This window comes from Egretta garzetta, unplaced genomic scaffold, assembly GCF_000687185.1.
Source record: "Egretta garzetta isolate BGI_Z169 unplaced genomic scaffold, ASM68718v1 scaffold107, whole genome shotgun sequence".
Lineage (NCBI taxonomy): Eukaryota > Metazoa > Chordata > Aves > Pelecaniformes > Ardeidae > Egretta > Egretta garzetta.
In genome coordinates, this window is record NW_009260399.1 from 1,929,270 (window position 1) to 1,942,277 (window position 13,008).

Below are 13,008 nucleotides of genomic sequence, written 5' to 3' on the forward strand. Positions count from 1 at the left end.
GGTACAAAAACATCCCTGGGTTATCAACCCTGTTGCCAGCACAAATCCAAAACATAGCCCCATACCAGCTACTATGAAGAAAATCAACTCTATCCCAGCCAAAACCAGCACACATATCCAAACTTGGACATTAGAGTGAATAATTAATTCATAGTGAGAAATATGCAAACATCCCCCCCATACTGGAAATACAGTGTAAAGTGTGTGTTAGCTGTGTTTAGGTATTTCATCTTTCTCTAAGTTTGTGGGTTTTCTTATATTTGTAGAATTACTTCTATTTACTGATGTTTCACTGCTTTTGAATGGTGCATATATATTTATAGCTGTCATGTTAACACTGTTTCTGTTTTGGATAAGTAGGCTTTCTTTATATCTCTTCAGGTCTGGAAATTAGGCTGGTCACCAAAGCCTGCAGGTGACTTTGGCACAGTTTTTCCTGAAATACCAGTAGAATTTCTTCAAGAAAAAGAAATCTTTAAGGAGTTCATCTATCGCATTAATACACTTGGTATGTACAAAACAAAAAACTAACACAGTTGGATCTTATTGGGCATTGACCTGTCTTGTGTTGTGAAATTACTGAATAACTGAGTCAGGTACCATTTGTTTACTTCGCTTACGTGAAAGAGAAATAATATTTCAGAGCAGGTTAGTAATTGTACTGCAGTAATTCTTACATTTTGCTCAATGGAGAGAAAAAAATTACAGATTACAGAAATAAAGCCAAAAACTATTCCAACTCAGGGAGGTGACTTCAGTGTGCTCTTACAGAGTGGCCAGTTGTTTTCCGGAGCATACGTTGACAGTATCTTTGAGAGTATTTTGTTTCCCTCCCCCTTTTTTTATTCATGCATAGTATATAAATAGAATTTAGTTCCATGCTCTCGGTATTTTAAATGACATGCTGTCACTTTAAAGCTTCTGAATATGTCAAGGTTTACTGAATGAGAGCAGTGGGGCTTAAGAGTTCAAGTCTTTGCCAACAGATTAGACTGTCAAGGGTAATGCATCAAATTTTGTCTTGTGAAAACCTGATAGATCTCAGTGTTTTGCAAGTTGGACACTGAAAATATTTAAAAGTATATAAGAAACAACCCAAACAGGAACATTTAAATAATAATGCGCAGAACCCTTCTAAAGGGTTCATCACTTCCTAAAATAGAATGCTTTAAGCTGTAGTGAGTTTTAAAAACAAAAAAAAAAAACAAAAGAAACCCCACCAGATCAAATAGGAAATGGTATGAAACTAGATCTATGGAAATGATGTACCATTTTTTAAATGTCGTTCTGTGTTTAAGTTTATATTAAGACGTAAATGGCTCTCCCTGCATGTTTCCATAGGATGGATCAGCCGTACTCAATTTGAAGAGACTTGGGCTACTTTGCTTGGTGTGCTTGTAACTCAGCCTATTGTAATGGACCAAGAGGAAAACCAACAAGAGGTAATGTCATTCACTGATTTTTTTTTTTTTAATTAAATTTTACTTTAAGAAAAATGTTTCTATTAATAAAGCTGTAAAGCAGAAAAGTAGTGACTAAAACTAAGAAATTATTTCTGTTTTGTATTTCCTTGTCTTCATATCCCTGTGAGTTCAGATGCATCCATCTTCTGGCTTAAAGCTTCTGCAAGCATGTAAATAGTATGGAAAAAGTTTAGTGAAGCTGTTTCAACTTTATATTAGTACATCACTCAACATGCACACAGTTCAAAGTTTGCTCAATTAGATGTTTGGCTTTAGGCACAACAGGAACTCTAAAAACTTGAAGAGAAACAATGTGTGAGAGAACTGTGCCTTCCCGAAATACACTAGTTAACTGTAACTAGTATGTATTACTACAATTATCTGTGCTATCTAGTAATCAAACTTCAAGGGGAGTTTCTTTGGTAAGTTTTTTTTACAAGAGTCTTTACTAGAAATTAATTGACCTCGAGATGCATGTCTGTCTCTTGCTACCAGTTGTAGACTGTATATTAGATAGCTGGGCTTCTAATATGGGTGCCTCAGGTAAGTGTTCAAAATTCAGTGGAGGGCATTTGGGGATCAGAGCTGAAGAAATTTATCGATACCAAGAGCAAAGATGAGAGTGAACTTAGCTGTTATGAAAGAGACTTTCCCCCTTCAGATGTCTTAGCCTGCTAGCAAACTGATTTTGCTAGGTTTGAGCTCTTTGTGTGCATTGCTTATGTCAGCTAGATTTCTGGGTGGGAAGAAGTCTAGATGTCAGGATTATTAATGATAATTTAGTGCAAGGTGACAAACTGATATTCAGGGCTTTCAGGATTTTTTTTTTGACAGTTCAAATTACAGTAAGTTCATTTTACAGGAAGATACAGAGAGGACCCAAATTAATGTTCTTGCAGTACAAGCCATAACTTCCTTGGTGCTGAGTGCAATGACAATACCTGTTGCAGGCAATCCAGCAGTTAGCTGTTTGGAACAGCAGCCCCGCAACAAAGCTTTAAAAGCTCTGGACACAAGGTATTTTTTTATTTGCTCTGAAGTGCATGAAAGTTATATTTGTGATTAGTACATAAGTACAATTGCTTAATCTGGCTGTAGCAAAAATATGTATAGACTGTATTTTCTAAGCAAGAGTGTATACAAATGGATCTGGTTACATAGAAGTTACATGGACTTAGCATTACAAACCTGCTGAGTTCAAGACAGTATCTGAAAAAGGCAATGTCTTATTAAAATCTAGTAAACAGTGTGCAGAATGTGTTTCTCAACGTTTCTCAGTTTTAGCATCCCTCATAATGAAAATAAGCACAGACACATAACTTTGTAGAGTAAGCTAGTCAGACTTGCACAAAAATGTTAAAGGGAAAATCTGCTTAAATTGATTTCTGTTGGGCTTTCAGGTTTGGGAGGAAGCTAAGTGTTATCAGGGGAATTGTTGAACAGGAAATCCAAGCAATGGTGTCTAAGAGAGATAATATCGCTACTCATCACTTATACCAAGCTTGGGACCCTGTTCCGTCACTTTCTCCCGCTACTACAGGTAAGTGCCTGTGTGCAGGGGGAAGGGGAGAGTGAATTTTTTTACATTTAAAAAGTAGGAAAGACACTCTTAGGATTTTATCTGAAATTCAGTTTGCAGGGAATGAAGCTATTTTCACATCTACTTTGTTATCCATGTTTTAAAAACTTGTCTTCTGTTTTATTATAGGTGCTCTTATCAGCCATGAAAAACTCTTACTGCAGATCAATACTGAACGAGAAATAGGAGATATGGATTATAAACTGGGCCAGGTTTGTTAAAACATCAACTTTGAACTTTACTTTTATTAAATTTCTTCAAGTTTGTGAAAACTCTGTTAAGAGGCATTGCTTAACATCAAATGTAAACTAAAAGCTCTGAATGATGCAGGGTAGATCATAACTGGGTGAATCCTCTCAGACAGCTGTCCCGCCCCTCATGGAATTTTTGCTTGTGTGTGTGAGGTCTACTCATGAGCCAGCTATTAAGTTCTACTTTTCAGCCTTGTACATTGAAGAGTCTTCGTAGTATTAGCTTCCACTTCAACTATTGGATTTTAATTGGCTATTGTATGCTTGCAGTAATCCTTAGGAAATGAAAAATCACTGGACATAAAATAAGCAATGTTGGTTTAATTTTAAATAAACCCAGGATAGGGACATAAATTTCACTGGATGATGTTAGTTGGAAAATTAGCACTACGTACAGTGAGTTAAAAAAATAGTCCTTATCCTAATTATCCTTATCCTTGAAAAATTAGTCTTTACATAAAGTTACATACAAGTTTTAAATGTAATATTTGTTTTACTATTTGAATAGTATGTATTAGTAGGAAAAAACCAAAAACTCGGAGGACATTTTTTTCTTGATTAATCTTTTGCATAGGGAAGACCAAATGATCACTTGTCTGTCTCTAGGTGTCTGTATGTTCTCTTGAGATTCTAAATGGCTTGAATGTTCAGTATTTGCAGGTTTAGAGATCCTATGTGTTATTTACAAAAACTGTTAACTCTATAACAATACTAGGAATTAAATAGCCTGCTTGAAAAGTAAATAAATGTCTGTATATGTTTGCTTAACATGAAAAAGAATTCTATGTAAAGGTGAATTTTTGTCTTAGAACTTTTGAGCTATGTAAGATAAGTAACTTTAGAGGAAAAAATAATACCTGTAATGAAACACAGGAAGTGCTAATTTTTGTTGTGGAATCTTCAGACAGATCGTTTATGAAATGCAGGTATTACTGTTATTAGTAAAATCGAAGTTTTATAAACAAGAACTGAGAAGTTTTCTTACTTGTAGATAATTGTTAATCTAGCCTGAGTCAAAGGACTTGAAATCTCAGTCTTGTCTGGTTTCAGAAAAAAGGTTATATTGCAATCAGATACGCCGAGTTCTGGTTTGAGAAGAGTTAGGAATGTGTTTTCCGTTGAACTGAAGTCATTACAGTTCTTTCTGAATTATTTTCTTGCTTGATATGATTGTAAATATTTAGACTTTGCTTTAGATTTTAGATCTGGTATGTTGACTTTGGGATGATGCATGCACATGGTTAGCCAGGTGCTGCTTTCAGCATCACCTGTATTGCTGTACTAAGCACATGGTGCTGCTGGTTTTGCTGTGCCATATAGTTTAAAGCGACTTAAACCAAAATGTTGTTTTGGTTTTTTTTTAATCTTGAAGTAATGTGCAGTTCATTAAATGTTACCTGAGGCTGTGTTGCCTGTCATTTAAATGAAAAATGTATTGGGCTTCTAATGACTTAAACCAAAATGTTGTTTTGGTTTTTTTTAATCTTGAAGTAATTAAATCTTGAATTTCAAGTTCATAATCTTGACGTTCATTAAATGTTACCTGAGGCTGTGTTGCTTGTCATTTAAATGAAAAATGTATTGGGCTTCTAAGACTTTTCTAATCTGACTATGAGGGTGTTAAATGTTGTGCTCCTTTTCTATTTGTTCTTCTTTTTTTTCTGTTGCAAGGTCTCTATACACTCCATATGGTTAGGAAATAACATCACTCCACTGAGAGAAGAAGAGTGGGGTGAGGATGAAGAAGATGAGAATGACGTACCTGCTCCTTCCACACCACCAACCTCTCCTATTAATACCAGGTGTCTTATTTGTTCTTATCTCTCCTCTGACTGATCAATAAGCTGTTACCTCTTCATGTTGAGTTCAATAAGCTGGGTTTATAAATTGGACACTGGTAAATAACTGTATTATTTCAAATCAAGTATTTTAGCAGGGCTTAAGAATAGCCATTTTAACACTTGCTTATTGTGCCTTGCAGGAAACACCGGGCTGGTGTAGATATACATTCTTGTTCTCAGTTCTTGCTTGAACTGTATAGTCAGTGGATATTGCCGTCAAACCCTAGCAAGAGAACGCCAGTCATTTTGATTAGCGAAGTGGTGCGATCAGTAAGTCTAAACTATTATTCAGAATCATAGTTGAGTATATGTTACCAAATATTCAGAGCTAAGCAGCATTTATAAAGCATCTTTTAATATATGGGAAACACTGATTTTTCATGGCAGTGCAGAAATACAACCTGAGCAACTATAACCTTACACTGATTTAAACAATATAAGCATTTGGATTGCATATTCTGCTACTACATTACAAACACTTTATTGTTAATGATAGTCGGTATTTTACTTGACTACTTGTTAGAAGTAGACTTCAGGATTTTGTTTATCCTATCTCTTTGTAAGAAAATGAAGATGGAACAACAATGTGTTAGAGGATTAAATTTACTGTTGAAGTGTAGAAGCAAAACTAAAGAACACAGGTGTGGAATGTGTCTTGGTAGTCATTATTTGCTATCATAAAAGACTTAAAATGAAACACTCCTATGTGGTGTGTGTTTTGAGGTGGTTTAGTACATTGTAAATGGCTATGTTAATTAATTTTCCTGAATGGCTTATGATAGTGGTTTTGGTTTTGTAAACCTTTTGGAAAAGATGACCATTTGGAGGTAACTGTTACCTGAGATAGATGGTGAAATTAATTCTGGACAACAATAGTTATTCCAGACACTTGAGTTAATATTTACACATTTAATAGATTGATTGAGGAATCTTTTGCTGACAGTTATAACAGAAAGGAAAGTAAAGTTTTGGCTGTCTGCTAATGGGCTTTTTTATATTCAATTTTAATTTGTGTACAGCTTCTGGCAGTATCAGACTTATTTACAGAAAGGAATCAGTTTGAGATGATGTATACAACATTGACAGAATTGCGAAAGGTGCATCCATCAGAAGATGAGATTCTTGTACAGTATTTGATACCAGCCACTTGCAAAGCTGCTGCTGTTCTAGGAATGGTAAGAAATGCATGTGGAAGTTTATTGCAAATTCATGAGTGTCTACATTAACACAACCTTAGCTTCTGCTGCAAAACCTCATGTACTCACTGTCGTTTGTCTCTTAAGAAAATTCTTTAGCTGGTCTGCATGGCTATAAGAAGTAATAGGATATGTATTCTGGGCTTTCAGAGGTTGCAAACATCATTTCCAGTTGCCCCACGTTCAAACAGATATGTTGTTTGGTTTGGGGTTGGTGGGTTTTTTTGAGGTTTGAGCTTGATTTCATGTGCTTTTTGATTTTCTTACCTTTGCCCTGGACTCATTTGTTACATTTCAGGCTAGAAATAAGGACTGTGGAATACCTATTGCTAGATTTGTGTTGCAGGTGAATGGCTGTAATCTTATGAGAGGATGGGACAGTGCATGTGATGAATACATAGGTTGACAGTCAGGTATCCCTTTTGTTTCCCTTGCTCTTCCCTTCCTCCATTGCATTGTTCTGCACTTAGGGAAAGAACATTATTAATTGAAGTTATTTAATGGAATGTGTGGCTGTCTTTTGAATCTGTAGACCAGACAGGAGTAGTATTTTGCAATGGAAAAAAATTACGAATTCTTTTGGAAGAAGTTAGCATTTCTAGGCGCTCTCTCTGAGACTAATATAAAACTATATGGGTAATAGTGATAAGGAAAGTTTTGAAAGACTTTTGGGGTAGGGCTTCCAGTAGTTATTGTAGCAGCAGCTGTGCAAGGGAAGGCTGTAAAAGTGATGCCAAACATGCAAAAGCAGTCTTAGAGATCAGCTTATTCTGACTAGACTGTAATTTCCTACTCAGTGAACTAATAACACCTTCTCACAAGCAAACAGCTGAATATAACATGTTAATGGGAGGAGAAGAAAAAGGTTTATTCCATCAAGAGTTGCTTGTTGTCCTGTGCTCAGTTATGTAGAAAATCTGCTTAAAAAGAGTAACTAGAGAGCACACACTGTAAAACTGGCCTGTATCTTAGATACTTCATGAATACAGGGGCAAGGTAAAACTAATAATTTCTACTAAATACTTAAATTTTATTGTAAGACTTTCCAAATCTCACAGTTTAGAATAGATTTTGCATATTTTAATAAGTTGTTGGACTTTGATAACAGGGAGTGAAGTACCTGGTACCAGCTTGATGTTTGAAGGCTAAACACAGAATTGTAGAATCATTTAGGTTGGAAAAGACTTTTAAGGTCGAGTCCAGCCATAAACCTAACACTGCAAAGTCCACCACTAAACTATGTCCCTAAGCACCACATCTACATATGTCTTAAGTATCTCCAGGGATGGGAACTCAACTGCTTCCCATCGATCCAACCTGTCCAGGTCCCTCTGTAGAACCTTCCTACCCTCAAGCAGATCAACACTCCCACCCAACTTGGTGTAGTCTGCAAATTTACTGAGGGTGCACTTGATCTCCTTATCCAGATCATGGGGATGGTAGAGAGAAGGATAAGTGTAGGTCTGAGTGCCAGTGGTCTCGGAGAACAAATAAATGGAATGTTGTACTATGAGTTGAGTGGATGGCAGAGTATTCTTTTGGATGCAGGCTATAGGCACCTACCGCTCAGTTTCAGACAGAAGCGTCCTTTGTGGTTAGCTGGAAGGCCAGAAAATCCAACCATCCAAGTCTTATACGTAGAGGCCTCTTAATAGCACGTATTATTTACTGAACTAATGCTTTTTGGGGGGGTTTTTGGCTTTAAATAGGGAGATAACTTTTTACAGGTAGAACGAAGTAGCATCAATTTACTAGTCAATCTGCAAGTCATCTCTTATATGTTTACATTAATCTTGTGACATTTGATTCAAAGTAGTTAAGGCAGGCTCTGGTTCATGCCATATTTTCTGCTCTTTAATTTGTTTCAAGTATTTCCAAATGACAGGAGTCACCAGTATTGAACCAGTGTTGACTTCTAACGAATGCTCTCGTTGGATGTATTAGGATAAAGCTGTAGCTGAACCAGTAAGTCGACTGCTGGAATCAACGCTAAGAAGCACCCATATGCCAAGTCGGATTGGAGCTCTGCATGGAATTCTTTATATCCTGGAGTGTGATTTGCTTGATGAGACAGCAAAGCAACTCATTCCAATTATCAGCGAGTATCTGCTCTCCAATTTGAGAGGAGTAGCACAGTAAGACTCTTCTCCCCTTCCCCCCTACCCTGAACTGTTGCATGCTTGTGTATGAACAAAAGGGCTCTTTATGGTTTGCTGTTGTCAGTACATTTTAGAGCAGGCTGTTGCATCAAGCAGGTTTTGGCATTCTCATTGAAAATACCAGCCAATTTTAGGTTTGATTTCCAGAAGCGAAAGGATATTTGAGGGTGAGAAAACTGTTGGATAGCTCAGACTTTTGTCTCTTTGATAAATTGTGTTCCCTAAACCTTCTTTTTCTGCCAAAAGGCATACTCTCTGAACAAAGACTGGCAGGATCAGTAATGAAGTTTTTCTCCTAAACAAGTTAGGCAATGATAGCCTGTAATGATATTGTTGAAAAATTTCTCGTGTTGCACTGGATTTTCATGACAACCAGCTCTCTCTTACGGCATCTTGGTGATACTTCGTGTGATTTTAAAAATTGCATAAATTTCACGTGAAAAAAATACTGAATGTTTCTAAGGGTTGTTTATATTGTCTCTATTTGTGATCTAGACAATTTTGTAAGTGACCACTAGTGGTTTTGCTTATTTACAGTTGTGTGAACGTCCATAACCAACAGCACATCTTGGTAATGTGTGCAGCTGCTTTCTATTTGATTGAGAATTACCCACTTGATGTAGGGCCTGAATTCTCTGCAGGAATTATACAGGTATGTTGTGATGCCTCCAATCGCAGGTGGTCGTGTAACCTGGTATCACTAAATAGCTATCTTTAACACTTAACTTGATTATTGTGATGTAGCTGTGCTTTTGGGTTCAGTTTCATCACGTTTTCTTAACATCTGATGCAGTTCCATACTAGCTCCAGTGGTATGGTGCTAAAAGGTAACCTAAATATACCTCAAAAACAGGTAGTTGGCTTTTTTCTTTCAGATGTGTGGAGTCATGGTGTCTGGAAGTGATGAATCAACACCATCTATTATTTATCATTGTGTCCTGAGAGGATTAGAACGACTCCTCCTTTCAGAGCAACTTTCTAGGCTGGATAGTGAATCGCTAGTTAAATTGAGTGTTGATAGAGTGAATGTGCAGAGCCCCCACAGAGCAATGGCAGCACTTGGATTAATGCTGACTTGCATGTACACAGGTATTTACTTTTTTATACCTTTGATATGCTGAGAGACTAGCTTACTAACAGTGCTAATTTTCTTCATTTATTTTTGTTACCAAGGATAAAAAGGTCTTACTTTAGCATTCGCAGTAAACTTGTGACAAATTATTTTGGTTTAGGAAAGGAAAAAATCAGCCCCAGTCGTACCACAGATGCAAATCCTGCTGCTCCCGACAGTGAATCTGTGATCGTAGCTATGGAACGAGTATCTGTCCTTTTTGATAGGTGAGAGGATAAAACCTGTGTAATGGGGCACTGGGAGGGAAATGATTCTCTTTGGCTCTGTGTGATCACTTCTGTTTGACAGTTCTAATATTTAATTAACAGTGTTTCTCTGCTTAACACTGCTTAAAATTGATACTCCTAGCATACACAGTAACACTGATGGAATTGCTGAAGGCAGCACAAATGTGTAGGAATGTAAATGGAAAACAGACATGTCCTAACTGATACTGTGTGTTGCACAAACCATAATACTTTATAAATGTATTTCTAGCTTCCTTCAGGTCAAACTCTTAAGTGCTTTTCAGGATGTCTTTTGCATAGTCAAGGATATAAATCCAGTTTACGGGAAATAATCTTTCAAACCACCCTAAGAGTTTAAAACCCTTTTCCCCTTCCCCCACCAAAGTGTTGCTCTTTCCAAGGCTGTTAAGTAATTGCAGTGGAAGGGTACAGTAAAACTTCTGTATTCACATGGAACTCATTTAATGGAAATATTTCAAAATCCCTGTTTTGATCTGACAATCTCAAGCTGTCTTAAGTGAGCATAGCATGTTAGATTTTGTATAGTAGTTTGCGGGATAATGGTTTACATTTTTTAAAGTATTCTGTGGTTTTTCCGTAAAACTGGATGAGGGTTTTGCTTCTGCACTCAGTGAGATCAGAACTGGAGCAATGCCTGAGCGCTTTTGAAAATATCACTCCTAAGAGTTAGCAACAATTGTGGTTACTACAGGGAGGAAATAACTTTTGCAGGGAATAATCACATGATGGTAACTTGGTCTTGACGCATCAAGAGATGCAGCCTTTATTAGGAGGGTTTTCTTATCAGTGTTATTTATGTAAACTTGTCTTGAAGTTGGAGTATCTTTTCCCCTCTTTCAAGTGCAGCGCAACTTGCTTTTCCTGTTCGATATTTTGGTTGTCATGGTCTTGAATAAAAAATGCAAAGATGTTATGAACGGATATGTGTGTTCTGCTTATAAGTGGTCTTTTACCTGATAACTAGGAGTAGTGATCCCCCTGTCCTTTTTTTTGTTCTTGGTTTTTTTTCAGCATTCCTATTATTAAATTTTGTCTTCAAAAAATGTTGAAGATTTAAAAAAAAGGGGGGGAGGGCAGAGAGGACAAGACACCTGTAACAACTTCTAATAGGTTTGATAGACCTCTTGGGGTTGACTGTTAGAGTAAGATTACACGTGGACTGGGATTCCTTGGAGTTGAAGACTTTTTGCATGTCTAGAGATGAAAGTAAAATGTTTTTTCTATTGCCAATTAAATTGGAAAAGAATGAGATATTTACTGGAATTCAATCATAAAATATGTTCTCTTTTATTATTTTCAGGATCAGGAAGGGATTTCCTTTTGAAGCTAGAGTGGTGGCTCGGATCCTTCCACAGTTCCTTGATGATTTTTTCCCCCCACAAGATGTAATGAATAAAGTTATTGGAGAATTTTTATCCAATCAGCAGCCTTACCCGCAATTCATGGCAACAGGTAGTTTATAAGGTAGTATTTTTTTTTTTTTTTCTTAAATGTTTCAGAAGATTTCTAAATAACTGACAGCTCAATCAGAGGGGCAAATATCAATTTTTGTTAGATTTAACAAACCAGTTGCAGTGATTGAGCTATATTGCTTTGAGCTTTGTCTTCCAGGCAACGGGGAGGGATAGAATCACTGTGTCCGGAAGACAAAGCTCACAGCAATACAGTTCAATCGCCAATAATGGGAAAATAAAGAGAAAGTGAATAGCTGTGATCCTAGTGCTCAAACTCTTTAGATCTCCAGTAGCCAGCCCGGGTCATCTGGCCCTTTGAGCTCTACAGTCAAGTCCCTGTGGACTCAGTTGGATGTCTGGGTATTTTGCTCTTCAGCACCTACTTACTGGACTCGTGCATCACTTGAGTGCATGTGTGCACCACACTTGATCTATAAAAGCAGAGACACCAGAGAAGTCTTACATTTCTGTATGCTTACTTCAGTTTGGCACAGACGTCATGAGCCCAGCTGGATCCTCACTGATGCTTTTGCAGCATCTCTTTGTCTAAGCATTGTGTTCATTAATTCTTTAGAGTCAGAGTTGTCTACAGGAATCCAATTTATGAACCTCAGAGCTTTGTAGCTGGAGAAAACGTTTACAAGAGAAACTAAACTGTTTCCCATGTCTGTCTACCATGTCTTTATTCCTGTGTAAAATATTTTTGCAGGTATTCCAGACACTACATAGCACTGGACAGTCCTCAATGGTGCGTGACTGGGTGATGCTGTCTCTCTCTAATTTCACACAAAGAACACCTGTGGCAATGGCAATGTGGAGTCTTTCCTGTTTTTTTGTCAGTGCTTCCACCAGTCAATGGATTTCAGCAATGTATCCTAAAAAGACAGAATGTGTGCCATTTCTGGGTAAATATAGTGATTCTGTAAAGCACATTGATAGCCTTGGAGGATAAGAGTAAAAGTTTAACACACTAAAAAAGGCAGATCTACTGCAGTTAGTAGTGGTGTATATCACTTTGTGCTGTTGGTGCCTCAGATTTGAGAGAAAAAGAAAGAATTTCTAAAGAGATTATGAGAACGAGACGATCTAGAACTGTTTTAAGAGCTGTTCCTTGTCACTATGTAAGATGATTGGGAAAGTCCTTACTTTGAAGGACTTTTTAAAAGCTTCACCAGAAAGCTTTGCAGTGACCTTCAAAAGCTTTCTTTCTATATTCCTTCTGCAAGATAAAATGTATTAAGAAAACAAAACAAACTTAAAGAAAATTATCCTCTACATATGAACTGTATTTTGCAAGTGTTCCCCTAGATGTGCACTGCAGTAATAGTGAGCTTTGGCAATGACATGACATCAGCTAAATAAGTTGGAACAGCTAAAAGACATAGGTGGTATCAGTGCTAGGTTTACTTAAAAACAAACAAAACCCCCAAACAAACAGAAAAATAACTGCTGTGTTTTGTGACGAGGCAAAAAAGTGGCCATGTGTCATGTTTGAAACTTCCTAATGACTCAATCTCAGCAGCACTCTTTGGCTATCAGTGGTTGCGACTGTGGTGCTGATTGCACTGTTTGCTCTAGTGGATAAAGAAAATTACTTACTGGATTAAAATGAGTTTCTGGGGATGATAATTTGTGTGAAGTTAAGGAAAAATAGGATTTCTGTAGTAGCAATTTTAATTGCTACA

The 13,008-nt window shown here is 37.0% G+C and overlaps 1 protein-coding gene across 1 annotated transcript in view; it reads left to right on the top strand.

The window, feature by feature from the left end:
- HTT (huntingtin) overlaps positions 1–13,008 on the top strand; it is an 81,330-nt gene that overhangs the window by 63,219 nt on the left and 5,103 nt on the right. Inside the window, 15 exon segments of the mRNA XM_035898633.1 lie at positions 382–508; positions 1,342–1,442; positions 2,326–2,480; positions 2,864–3,003; positions 3,172–3,254; positions 4,965–5,095; positions 5,275–5,404; positions 6,154–6,309; positions 8,275–8,465; positions 9,027–9,141; positions 9,365–9,578; positions 9,722–9,827; positions 11,170–11,320; positions 11,322–11,333; positions 12,033–12,193. Coding sequence (XP_035754526.1) covers positions 382–508; positions 1,342–1,442; positions 2,326–2,480; positions 2,864–3,003; positions 3,172–3,254; positions 4,965–5,095; positions 5,275–5,404; positions 6,154–6,309; positions 8,275–8,465; positions 9,027–9,141; positions 9,365–9,578; positions 9,722–9,827; positions 11,170–11,320; positions 11,322–11,333; positions 12,033–12,193 — 1,973 coding nt within the window.